The sequence below is a fragment of the Periplaneta americana genome, chromosome 1 (genome assembly GCF_040183065.1).
Source record: "Periplaneta americana isolate PAMFEO1 chromosome 1, P.americana_PAMFEO1_priV1, whole genome shotgun sequence".
Lineage (NCBI taxonomy): Eukaryota > Metazoa > Arthropoda > Insecta > Blattodea > Blattidae > Periplaneta > Periplaneta americana.
The window spans coordinates 103,650,803-103,664,846 of record NC_091117.1 but is presented as its reverse complement, the minus strand read 5'-3'; the positions used below and the strand labels follow the sequence as shown (position 1 = coordinate 103,664,846).

Genomic DNA, 14,044 nt, shown 5'->3' with positions numbered 1-14,044 from the left:
ACCGACACCGATCCAATTTTTCCTCTATATTCACAGACCTCAAAGTGGGCTGACAACCGTCAAGCAACCAACTTCGAGTGCACACTAACTCCGTGTGACTTAAATTGTGGTTTTCTGTTAACGAACAGTGACGTGTATTATGCAAATCAAGATTTCAGGTATAACTCCCTGTAAAGTTGATTTGAATAATTTAAAGGGAAAAATTGTTCCGGAGCCGGGTATCGAACCCGGGACCTTTGGATCGGTGTCGGTTAGAGTTCCCGGGTAGCTCAGTGGTAGAGCGTTGGTACGTTAAACCAAAGGTCCCGGGTTCGATACCCGGCTCCGGAACAATTTTTCCCTCGAAATTATTCAAATCAACTTTACAGGGAGTTATACCTGAAATCTTGATTTGCATAATACACGTCACTGTTCGTTAACAGAAAACCACAATTTAAGTCACACGGAGTTAGTGTGCACTCGAAGTTGGTTGCTTGACAGTTGTCAGCCCACTTTGGGGTCTGTGGATATAGAGGGAAAAATTGGATCGGTGTCGGTTAGAGTTCCCGGGTAGCTCAGTGGTAGAGCGTTGGTACGTTAAACCAAAGGTCCCAGGTTCGATACCCGGCTCCGGAACAATCTTTCCCTCGAAATTATTCAAATCAACTTTACAGGGAGTTATATCTGAAATCTTGATTTGCATAATACACGTCACTGTTCGTTAACAGAAAACCACAATTTAAGTCACATGGAGTTAGTGTGCACTCGAAGTTGGTTGCTTGACGGTTGTCAGCCCACTTTGAGGTCTGTGGATATAGAGGGAAAAATTGGATCGGTGTCGGTTAGAGTTCCTGGGTAGCTCAGTGGTAGAGCATTGGTACGTTAAACCAAAGGTCACGGGTTCGATACCCGGCTCTGGAACAATTTTTCCCTCGAAATTATTCAAATCAACTTTACAGGGAGTTATACCTGAAATCTTGATTTGCAAAACCAAATCTGCCTGTGACACTATTTAATCTAGCCACAGTATGCAGACATTGGGATTAACACTGCAATCAGTAGTGCTTTTAATTCGTGGTTTTGGTATTTCGAGTTCAAAACTTTACGAGAGACACTTACTTTAGTATCACTGCTCATTGTAGTAGTGGTTAGAGAATGTCACTTTAGTACTTCAAAGACATCGTAATTGTGAAAAAATACCTCTGTATAGTGCCTATGACTGTAGTAAGAAGTGAAACCGATACGGGAAATTATTTTCGTAGGTTTTCAAATAGAGATAAATCTCCTAAAAGGTATACTAAATGGGTACAATTTTGCAAAAGAAAAATTTTTTTGCCTGGTTTTGGATCTCGTTTATGTTCCTCATATATTAAGGATACAGATTATGAACAATCAGAGATTTTAAAAACGCAACTTGTACCAGATGAAAAGTTCTAAGGGCCTTCAATTAGAACCTGGAGCCATTCCTATTATATTGACAACTGAAAAAGATAGAGACCAAGTTCCAGTAAGGCAGCAGATCCTTTACCACTTCATCTCACAGCAAACAACAAAGAACAGAACAATATGGGGCTAGAATTCGTAAAAATGTCATTGCTGAGTTGTGTAATGACAATGAAAGTGGTAATAGTAAAAATGGTGGAAGAAAATTCAATATTGAAGAAGGTGAAAAAAAAAAAAAAAACTAAAAATTCAGAAGTACTATGTGAGATAGGAACTGAAATTTATTAGGATATAGTGTATAGAATGGAATCAGAAAATACTGACGAAATCATGAATGGTGAGGTGAGATAGATAGAGCAGTAAAGATTGAATGAAACTTTTCATGATACTACAGATTCTGAGACTGAAACAAATGATAGTGAGAAAGAAGAAGAGTCTTTCACCAGATAGGAAATCAAGTTACAGCAGAATATTTCAGTGTTGCTTGGGCAAAGACTAATGGCCTCGTTCCAAACACGTCTAGGAGGGGGGGGGAGACGCACGCACGCGCACACACACACACACACACACACACACACACACACACACACACACAAACTTCCATCTATGGCAGTATCAATTGTTAGAAAATGTTTGAATCAAGGAAGAAAAAAATTTGGATTCATTAAAAGTTTGCAATAAAACAATATGGTTGGCACGAGATGGCCAGCAAAATATTTAGTTTACTCTGTCATGGATATAAATTCCTACAAACCAGGAAACATGTATAATAAAATTATTCCTTTCTCATAGACATAAAAGTGTAAAGGTATGGTCACACGTCACTACTTTTGCAGCACTGCAGTACAAAAAACTGTGCATCTCTTGTACTGCGACATGAGAACAATGGTGCAACCCGAAAAGTAGCGGCTGCCGAACCTGCTGCCCGCTAGGTTTTCATGCTGTGCACAGCTTATAAGTAGTTACATGTGAACAGGGTTCTCAGGGTTGCAGATGCAGCATTTTTAATATTGGTTTTGTTGAAACTTTTGCTGCGGTTGCGACCAGTGTTGCTACCCAAATGTGCCAATGATACTTTCATTGTTTGGATATATTTTAATGTTAGAAGGATGAAAACAAATTATTTGTAACAGTTACTAAACATACAACAGTCTGAGTATATTTGTTGATGATATAATTCTTTTTTTTTTCCATAGCGTAGTTTCAAACAGGAGTGTTGCCAACACTGATTACGTGAATATGCTGTTGGTTATCATTTAAGTATATAGGCGTTTTTAATAGCTTTATAGTAAAAATAATGCCAATTTATGAATACTAGTTAGGACAGAAAAGCACATAATAGATAAGTAAGCTATCGCATGAGTTCTATAATAATGCAAACATAACCACAAAATGTATATTGAAAAGTCAATGTGGAGTTGGAAACCCGCAGCTAGGCTGCAGCTGCAAAAGTAGTGCCTTGTGTGTGAACAGACTCGCAACCTCGAGTTGCAACTTTTGCAGTGCTCGGGTTGCACAGTATAAAAAGTAGCGTGCAGCATGCTACTTTTGGCTTACGTGTGAAAGTCCAATGAAAAAAAAAAAATTAAAACCCTCGAAAAAATACCTAGCATGGAAACTAGTATAAACAGAAAAATTAAAACCCTCGGAAAAATACCTAGCATGGAAGCTAGTATAAACAGAAAAATTAAAACCCTCGGAAAAATACCTAGCATGGAAGCTAGTATAAACAGAAAAATTAAAACTCTCGGAAAAATTCCTAGCATGGAAGCTAGTATAAACAGAAAAATTAAAACCCTCGGAAAAATACCTAGCATGGAAGCTAGTATAAACAGAAAAATTAAAACTCTCGGAAAAATTCCTAGCATGGAAGCTAGTATAAACAGTCATCATTTATGGTGAGCTGCATAAATCGCAATAATTATAGGCAGATATATAATGCTCTTGATTTAACTATCTCGTTATTTTCTCTCTTGCTTCCCAGTATTTAGATCAGGCCTGAGCGTAAATAACTTGACTGAGTCATTGCAAATCACCCCTTAACTCCCCAATCTACCTTCCCCGGCTGAGACAGTTATGTTTTGGTGCAATACGAGCAGTATCAATGACTGGACCAAGTTAAGAGGGACGACAAAAGAAAAGGAGAAGACTGGCATAATAAAGTACATAGATGAAACTCAAGTGTGGAAAAAAAATTCACCCTCAAAAGAGGACATTAGAAGAATAAGATCTATAAGCAATGACAAAAATGTCAAATAAATTTGTACAAAGGTATGATAGAGCTGATACAAGTAATTTACTAGATCATGCTTACCTGATGAGCCAGTTGATCCGCATAACCTGGCCCACCACGTCCCAGAATGTCAGATGGATGATGTAATCCAAGCGCAGCCTCTCTAGGAGGAAGGAGGCTAGGCCGTGGGTAACCAGTTGTTGCAGAAGCTAAAATAAAATGGCGTAATGGAACAATAGCATTGCATCCTATTCCTTAAAAACTACAGCAAATTTCTTAAATATACGAGACATAATATGAGAGTCTTAAAATTTATATTTGATAAGTGCTATTATAAATTTAAATGAAAGTTAAAAAAAATTTCCAATACAAGAATAAATTCACAAAAAATAACAGTTAATCCTGTCACTAAAGATCTACAGCAAGGGTGGAAGCTGTCTCCTTTACTATTATTTGAATAAATGAAATAAAGCAATAGTAATTAGAAAATGACAAAACCTAACAGAAAAAGAAAATAAATGTAACAGATCAATTCTAACATTTTATATGCAAGCTATTAAGTTTTCACAAGTAGTTTAAATGGTATTTCAAGGTGTTTATAATATATGAATACGACATAACTCTCCACAGATACACATCATGTACAGTGTGGCCCACCGAAGTAGTAATGCAACTACAAAAATGGATCACAGTCCTGCCATCTATCTGCAAATGCAGAATCCGAATCAAGTAAAGAAAAGTGGGTAGGCATTGGATTGGATAGATACATACATACATACACATGTGTATATAATATGTATGTATCCAATGCCTACCCACTTCACTTTACGTGATTCAGGTTAAGAATATCTTGATTATGCACTTTTAATACTTTATACCACTTAGATTTCTGTTGGAAACACCTTTCTAATGTTTTCAGAACTACTGAGCTTCTTGCTTGTTTCCTCTTTCTTCTGAAGTTGCTTTGGTGGTGGATGCATTTGTGTTCAAGAGTGTTGAGTCAGTGAAACATACAGCAGGGTCCATATAAGTCAGTTTCTATCTGATGCTTTTCCAATTCACTGCAGGCTAAAGCAGGGAGATGCACTATCACCTTTACTTTTTAACTTTGCTTTAGAATATGCCATTAGGAAAGTTCAGGATAACAGGCAGGGTTTTGGAATTGAACGGGTTACATCAGCTTCTTGTCTATGCGGATGACATGAATATGTTAGGAGAAAATACACAAATGATTAGGGAAAACACGGAAATTTTACTTGAAGCAAGTAAAGCGATTGGCTTGGAAGTAAATCCCGAAAAGGCAAAGTATATGATTATGTCTCATGACCAGAATATTGTACGAAATGGAAATATAAAAATTGGAAATTTATCCTTCGAAGAGATGGAAAAATTAAAATATCTTGGAGCAACAGTAACAAATATAAATGACACTCGGGAGGAAATTAAACGCAGAATAAATATGGGAAATGTGTGTTATTATTCGGTTGAGAAGCTCTTATCATCCAGTCTGCTGTCCAAAAATTTGAAAGTTAGAATTTATAAAACAGTTATATTACTGGTTCTTCTGTATGGCTGTGAAACTTGGACTCTCACTCTGAGAGAGGAACATAGGTTAAGGGTGTTTGAGAATAAGGTGCTTAGGAAAATATTTGGGGCTAAGCGGGATGAAGTTACAGGAGAATGGAGAAAGTTACAGAACACAGAACTGCACGCATTGTATTGTTCACCTGACATAATTAGGAACATTAAATCCAGACGTTTGAGATGGGCAGGGCATGTAGCACGTATGGGTGAATCCAGAAATGCATATAGAGTATTAGTTGGGAGACCGGAGGGAAAAAGACCTTTAGGGAGGCCGAGATGTAGATGGGAGGATAATATTAAAATGGATTTGAGGGAGGTGAGGTATGATGATAGAGACTGGATTAATCTTGCACAGGATAGGGACCGCTGGCAGGCTTATGTGAGGGCGGCAATGAACCTTCGGGTTCCTTAAAAGCCATTTGTAAGTAAGTAAGTAAGTAAGTGTGGAGTCAAATAGGGTGTGTTTTTGTATGTGTGTATATTTCATACTGTTTCGGTATACTTCATTTCTGGTTTTTCAGTTGAATATACAAGATTTCCATGTCTGTTTCTATGTTGCTGTAGTTGTGGTTAATGTTTGTGATGTGTTATGCATATGTGAAGGATTGTGTGATTTGGTTATAGCTGTCATATGTTTCTTGTATCATGTTTGAGATGATATTCCAGTTTGTCCGATGTAGAAGTTCCAACTATTGCATGTTAATTTGTATACTCCCATTCGGTTATATTTGTTTGTCTTGTTTGTGTGTTGAGATGTTTTTGTAAAGTGTTTTGTGTTCTGTATGCAATGCTGTAATTTAATTTCCTGAATGAAGATGTGATCTTGTGTATTGTTTTGTTTTCGTATGTTAGGCTGGTATTCGTAGTCGACACTTTCGATTAAAGTGTCCTTTGGAAGACGCAAAGTATGACTTTTCCATTGCACAGTCGACACTTTGGTGCAAAGGAACACTTTGGATGAAAGTGTACTTCTGACCACACTTTGAGCTGAAAGTGTCACTTTGTAGAAAAATGGAAGACGTCTTGGAGGTTGTCAAATTATTTATTAGAATGTGCAGGAGAGATGGCACAATTAATGGACAAAGTACGAAAGAGCTACATTAGGGACACGTAGGCCTAAAGACAATGCCGTGGAATTTTATAATGATATAGGATTTTAAAAAACGGTTTCGATTTGATGAAGAAACTGTTATTGAGTTTCCTCATCTTTTCGATGGCCGGTTTTCAAAAATGAATAATAGAGGTTTGCCAGTGCCTCCAATAATTCAGTTATTGACTGCATTAAAGTTCTATGCTACAGATATGTACCATACATTAATATCTACATTATAATTCAGGTATTTCTGTAGTAACATTTGTATATTTATAACCTCAATTCGATGAAGTGATATGTAGGTAGATATGCCTATATAACCTATTTTTTATTACTGAAACGAATTTAACTTAAATAATATTAAACTAACTTCAATCTAAAGTAGGCGTAACTATCTTAAATTAGCATTGAGAGACCTCACGTGCCTGCTTTCTAAGCAGATTCCATAATTATATTGGGTTTAAAATGATTTTGATTTTTGTTGACTACCTGCATTTTGAGATAAGATTTATCTTGATGTTGATATAATCATTACTGTTTTGATAATATATATTTTCATGCTGATAAGCAATACATCTGACATTGCTGCTTCTGCTGAGATTCTGTCTCTAGTTCATGTGCAGTCATAACCTCACCAAGAAAAAGCTCTCACACCATTAGGCCTGTTTTGTTTTGCATTGTAGAAAAATTTGGCATTCAAAATATTCCTGAATAGGAGGCAATAATAGAAACGAGAGAGAGAGAGAAAAAAATAATAATAAGAGATAATAATAATAATAATAATAATAATAATAATAATAATAATAATAGCAGTAGTAATGTGTTTATTTCATTCTTTTGACTTCTATTCACTACTCACGAAAAAGACAAAAATGAAAATAAAGGGAATAAAACGATAATTCAATGAAGCAGATACGTACAAAACCTAATGTAACTATATAAATCAATGGATCAGCCATGTACTTTACAAAACCTAACCTAATTTCACCAGCAGTATCATTACCTATTTAATAAAATATTATCTGAACTGACTGAAATAAACTAAACTATCGGCAACAAAAACTAAAAACTGAATTAAAACAACTTTAAATATATATTTTCTTTCTCGCGCTATCAATTAGGCTCCCACCTCAAATCATAAGCATTATAACCTGTGGGTTACACATTAATTTGTTATTGTTTGTTCACTTATTTTTAAAGGGATTGTGGGACTTCTGTTACCAACCAAATCGTAACTCTACACTTTGCTGGCATAAAGTGACACTTTGTAAAGTGCACTTCTTCAATCGTCTATGAATGCCACTAATATGAATGAGCCACTTTTGTCAAAAGTGTCACTTTGCAAAGTGGTGATATAAAGTGTCGACTATGTGATGTGCCTTAGTGATGTATTTTTTGGTGTTCTTATGTTTATGTTCTGTTTCTTTGTTTCTTTTGATTGTGTTTTGTCTTTTTAATGATGTCTATTATTATGGTGATGTATCCAATCTCTTATAATATGTACTTGATGTGTGTATTTCTTCATTATAGTCTTGTTGGTTCATTCGTTTGTTGGTTAGTCTGTGTACCATGGCTCGAAATGCAGTACATTTGTGTTATGTTGGGTGATTGGATGTGTTGTGTAAGTGTGTGATTGTTGTGGGTTTTCTATAAATTTTGAATGTATGTTTGTTATCTAATCTATCTTAGACATCACAATAATAAAGTATGGATAAGAGGATACCTACAGAGTTTCGGATGTCTCAAAAAGTGCAAAATTTGAAACTCCAACTTCACGGAAACCATACGAGCTATGTCAATGATTTACTTACAGTTGGATAGAGGGCAGATGTCACTTCTTAACAATATATGAACCAGTTAGACCAGATACGGAAGGGGTGAGGGGAGATACGGCAAGAATGGCTGTCTTTAGCATCCTCAGAGCAGTTATCACGGTATGAATGAGGGCTGATTGTGCCAATGTGACTTGAGATATCGAAGCAAGCAGTACTTTGTTCTGTAGCTTAAAGACAATGTTATCAATAGATAAGATAAAGATATCATTTATCTGTAACTTAAATTACGAGAGTTACAAGACCCAGTTTGTGAGAGTAATAGTGAAAATTTCAAACATGCTCAAGAAATCTGGAGCAAATGCACTAAGAGGGATAGGCAAGTGTACAAGGATTCAGATGTTAGAAGCAAAACAAAAGCTAGAGTATAGGGCCAGGCTGAAGGCAGCGTGCATGAGTGGTAATTTGCTTCAATGTGTAGTGGAAATAGAGCTACTGTAAATATATTATACACTGCTCTGACTTGAAGTTATATTCAGATGTTTCTGTGATGTCAGTCAGTTTAATCCATATCTAGCTGATGAGAGATATGACATGCCTATACACTCATTTCAACTTGAATTTGAACTTAATGTTTAATGAGAACTCTCAATTTGTAAACCTCATGAGAGATATATATGGACCACAGCTAGTATCATCCACTCTTGGCGAAGTCTACACAGAAATGATCTTGTGAAACATAAACATAGTTAAACCAGAAATAAGTAAAAGAAAAATATTTAATCAATCACTAAAAATAACTCTAAATCCAATTAATAAAAAAATTCAGATGCACTCCATACATTTCATACTTTTCCCATCAACACCCATTACTCCACCTGCTATATCTACAGAAATTGGTCGCAGTGGTGCAGTTGGTATAGCACTGGCTTTCTGTGCCCGAGGTTGCGGGTTCGATCCAGGCTCAGGTCGATGGCATTTAAGTGTGCTTACATGTGATAGGCCCATGTCATTAGATTTAGTGGCATGTGAAAGAACTCTTATGGGACAAATTTCGGCACACCGGCAACACTGAAATAACCTCAGCAATTGCGAACGTCGTTAAATAAACAATTTTTTTTTTCTACAGAAATTGTAACTGAGTCAGTCCATGTCAAATCAACACACTTCTGAATCATTTTCAACCTGATCCTCTTAGATTTCAATTCAATTTTTGTCAAATGTCCATGAAAAGAAAAGTAAAAATGCAAAATATCTAAAGTGTAATGTATTATATTTTTGGAGTTATCAGTCATTAAAAATGAGAAGAAAAAAAAAAACAGTAAAATTTGGCGTGTAAGGTATAGGAAATCTTTTTATACCTATTCAGTAACTGAAGTTCAACAAATGAACTTTGTCTTACCTTAAAGTTTAAGAACTGACCTTTGGTTTTACATAAGACAAACCATAATGACCTTAAACAAAGGTCATTATTTAACATTGAAATAATAAAAAATGAACAATTTAAAAATGTTGAGAAAAAAATGTGTGTGTGTTGGTCTATACATACATAAAGTGTTCTGCCCATGGGAGGTCTTTCATTGTAAACCCAGCATTCTCCAATCTTTCCTATTTTCTGTCTTCCTCTTAGTCTCCGCATAATAAGATCTACATATCTTAATGTCGTCTATCATCTGATAATATTTTTTCTCTCCCGAACTCTTCTCCTCTGCGCCATTCTTTCCCGTGCATCCTTCAGTATGCAGTTTCTTTTCAGCCAGTGACCCAAGCAATTCCTTTTTCTCTTTCTGATCAGTTTCAGCATCATTCTTTTTTCACCCACTCTTTCCAACACAACTTCATTTCTTATTCTGTTTGTCCACTTCACACGTCCCATCCTTCTCCATATCCACATTTCAAGTACCTCTAGTCACTTCCCTTCACTTCGTCGTAATATTGTCTACGCACCAATTATAAAGCTGATGACCAATCATTATCTGGTTTTTGTGTAGCCTTTGTAAACTTGCACGTGCTGCTAGACATTTCACTGTTTCACCTATACCTTTTCACATAGGCCTTTTCATGTGATGTCGCATAAAAATGCCATTCAGCAGACACCAAAAAATCTACTTCATGAAAGCAAAGATTAATAACATTTTTTCTGTTTTTGAATTGTGCTGCAGAGCCAACAGAGAAATAATAAATGTGCTTTTGTTTAATTTGGAATTTTCTATTCATATATTGAATTAAATGTTTCTGATAAAGATGCACAGATGTAATGTCATCAGTGACGTGCAGTCCACCCAAGCAACCCAAGCACGGCTTGGGCAGCACTGATTGATTATAAGAATCATGATATCTACGTAAATCCATGATTAAACTTTCTGTTTATTTAATCATAAAGTCCTGAAACGTTTCTAAATACGTTTTGTTAATTGTAAGTCGCGTGATGGGGTATATACAATGCACATACTGCGGTCCTGAGCTGGCAGCAGAGTGCCAGCCAAGAGTCCTCTTGGTGCCAGCAGTGCTGAATGCAGGTTAGCATGGAAGTTGCCATGACAACCCACGTCATCATAACTTTTAACCAATGAGGGACGCCTCACAAGACTGCAGTAAATGTATATACCCAAGCAGCCGGTAGCCTGCCTGGGCTGCACAAAGTCGAATGAGTGTAAAAGTACTGTTTCTCTGGCGTTTGTTTGTACCGGTACTTTGTAGTTACATTGTGTACATGTATATAAGTGCAATAAAAAGTTTTGATTATATCTGGTGATAATAATTTAATTCAGCAACAAGAGCTAAATACAGTAATTTAACTGAAGCAATACGGGATCATGATGTTGCTATTGCACATATTCGTGCTTCTAACGCACTTGCGACTTTTGGAACTGTGCATATTGAAACTGGGCTAAGTGACAAAACACAACAAAGTATTATTCTACATAATAAAAAGATAACATGCAAAAGAGACATTCTGAAAAGGCTTATAAACGCCATTTGTTTACTTGCAAAACTGGAACTTTCATTTAGAGGAAATGTTAAGTCGAAAATGTCCAACAACCATGGTAATTATTTAGAACTTTTGGACTACACCGTCCAGTACGACCCTCTTCTAAAAAATCATTTGGAGACATCTACAGTATTCAAAGATGTATCAAATCGTATTCAAAATGATTTAACTGAATCTGTTGCCAGTGCACTTAATAAGGAAATTAAACAGCAATTACAGAAATCTGATTTTTTTTGCCATATTAGCTGATGAGACAACAGACGTCTCGAATAAATCACAATTTTCTCTCATTTATCGATATACGATTGAAGGAAGGGTGGTAGAGCGGTTTGTGTGCTCCGTGATGTGAGGACAAAACAGCGGCAGCACATTCTGATCTTATTTTTAAGATATAATAATAATAATAATATTTATTAATACTATACACTTGAGCTACATTAGGCATTGCAGCCCGAAAGAGCAGAAGCTCGTGCTCGGGCGCAGTTCAGATCAGTTATACAAAATATATCACAAAATTACGAGAGTTCATTGAGCACAATCACATTAATAAATGGTAAAATACATACAGCATGTAATAACAGGGTCTATATACAAATAGAAAATACAGAAGTACATGAATATTAGAGTAACAATTTTAACTCAATTAGCTTAAACAATTAAATAATTAATCTGATTTGCTTCTTAAATCTATGTGTGTTAAGTGTACTTAGCTCAGGGTAAGCTCTAATTAATGTATTATATATTTTGGGTCCAAAATTTCTGCTGTGTTTTAATCCAGCAGTTGTGTGGCATTTGGGAGTATTTAGAAAGAAACTAGTTTTGTCTCGTCTGGTATTCATGAGGATCATATTTAAATTTATTGTGGTTTTTATGGAAGTAAATCAGCAATTTTTGTTTATAAATTTGTTCTAGATTTGATACGCCAAATTCCTGAAAAATTAATTTTGTTGGGTAATCAAAAGGTTTATATAGACAAATTTTGATAATTCTTTTTTGGAGCAGATTTAAAGGACGGAGAGTCGATTTTGCCATTCCTCCCCAACCTAAAATACCATACTGAATTATTGATTGAAACAGAGCTAAGTACACAGTACGCAGAACATAAACAGGTAAATAAGAGCGTAGAATGGAAAATTTGAGGATTGTTTTACGCAATCTGTTACACAGAAAGGAGATATGCTTGTCCCATTTTAAATGTTGGTCAATAATAATGCCTAAATATTTAACTTGTGAGGATATACTCAAAGCGTTACATGAGCAAGTAGGTAGGTTACAATCATGTATAGTTATACTTATATTATTATTTATTTCTAGTTGCTCAAGGCCATGTGATGTTAATGAAAATGGTATTAATTTTGTTTTAGAAACGTTCAAAGAAAGTAAGTGAGCATCCAGCCATTCTTTAATAATATTAATACCACTGTTAGAATTTTGATAAGTTTCATTCCAACTCGAACCGCTAAATATAACCACAGTATCATCAGCATAAGAATACAGAGTACCAGAATATTTCTCAATGTCATTTTAAGTAAATCGTTGATATATATTAAAAACAAAACAGGACCTAAAATCGTCCCCTGAGGTACACCTATATCAATGTTACGTGATTTACTAAGGTGATCATTTATTTTAGTTGCTTGAGTTCTGTTACTTAAGTAAGATTTAAATAATTTTAAAGCAATTCCATTAATTCCTAATCTATCCATTTTATTCAAAAGTATACTGTGATTGACCGTATCGAAAGCTTTTTGTAAGTCTAGAAAAATTCCTAGACATTTATTTCCTACATCTAATTCTTGAATTATTTTTGAGGTAACTGCCATAATAGCATCATCAGTGCACAAATTTTTTCTGAAACCAAATTGATTATCATTTAGTAGTTTATTTTTTTCTAAAAATGTTATTAACCGTGTTTTTATACATTTTTCAAATACCTTAGAGAGACTGGGTAATAGTGAAATGGGTCTGTAATTATTAAGATTACTTTTGTCACCAGACTTGTGAATTGGTATCACCACAGCATGTTTTAGGGCTGAGGGAAATACACCTTGAGATATGCACAAATTAAATATAAAGGCAAGTGGTTTAGAAATAGCTTCGATAATAAGTTTCAGGGTATTTGTTGTAATACCATCAATACCAGGAGCCACATTATTTTTTAAACTGTTTACAATATTAATGATTTCACATTCGTTTACAGGAAACATAAACATAGATGATATACTTTTATTATAAAGCTTATAGTGATGAGTACCAAATACTTTCTTTTTTATATTAGATACGATGTCATGACTTACATTAGTAAAATGATTGTTAAATTCATTTGCGATAGTTTCCTTATTTTCAATTGTTATTCCATTTCGACTTATAATTGTCTTTAATATACTATTTTTATTACATTGGGTGTCAGTAGCTTCGTTTATGGTCTTCCAAAATTGCTTTGGATTATTTTTATTTTTGTTAAATTTTTCAGAATAATATTTGATTCTCTGATTTCTTATTACATTAGTGAGAATATTTCTATATTTTTTGTAGTAATTTAATAAAACATTGTTTTGTGGGTCTCGTTTAACTTGCTTAGCTAACTTATCCCTAGATCGTATTGATTTAACAATACCTGTGGTAATCCAAGGTTTAATTTTTTTGTACTTACTTGAGAATTTGAGAGGGACATGATTAGAATATTTACAAATTAGGTTACAGAGTATTTATAAAAATTATCGAAACATGTATCTGCGTCTTCATTGTAGAATATAGATTCCCAATTAATATTATTAATATTTGATATTAGGCTTTTATGGTTTATAATTAGCTTATATTCAAGACTTCTCAAACTGCAGTAAGAAACTTGTCACACAGAGCTACAATGGAAGTGCAGTGATGCCTCTTCATTACATGGTGTCAAGCTAATATTAAGGCGCCTTTTCCAAAAGCTCTTTTTATTCACT

General features: G+C 34.9%; 1 protein-coding gene across 14 annotated transcripts in view; it reads right to left on the bottom strand.

Moving 5' to 3' along the window:
* The window catches only part of Gug (arginine-glutamic acid dipeptide repeats grunge), a 257,116-nt gene that overhangs the window by 18,254 nt on the left and 224,818 nt on the right, over positions 1-14,044 (bottom strand). For all 14 annotated transcript variants that reach the window (XM_069825198.1, XM_069825188.1, XM_069825191.1 and 11 more), the window contains one exon: positions 3,737-3,864. In XM_069825198.1, coding sequence (XP_069681299.1) covers positions 3,737-3,864 — 128 coding nt within the window. The remainder of the gene's footprint in view (positions 1-3,736; positions 3,865-14,044) is intronic.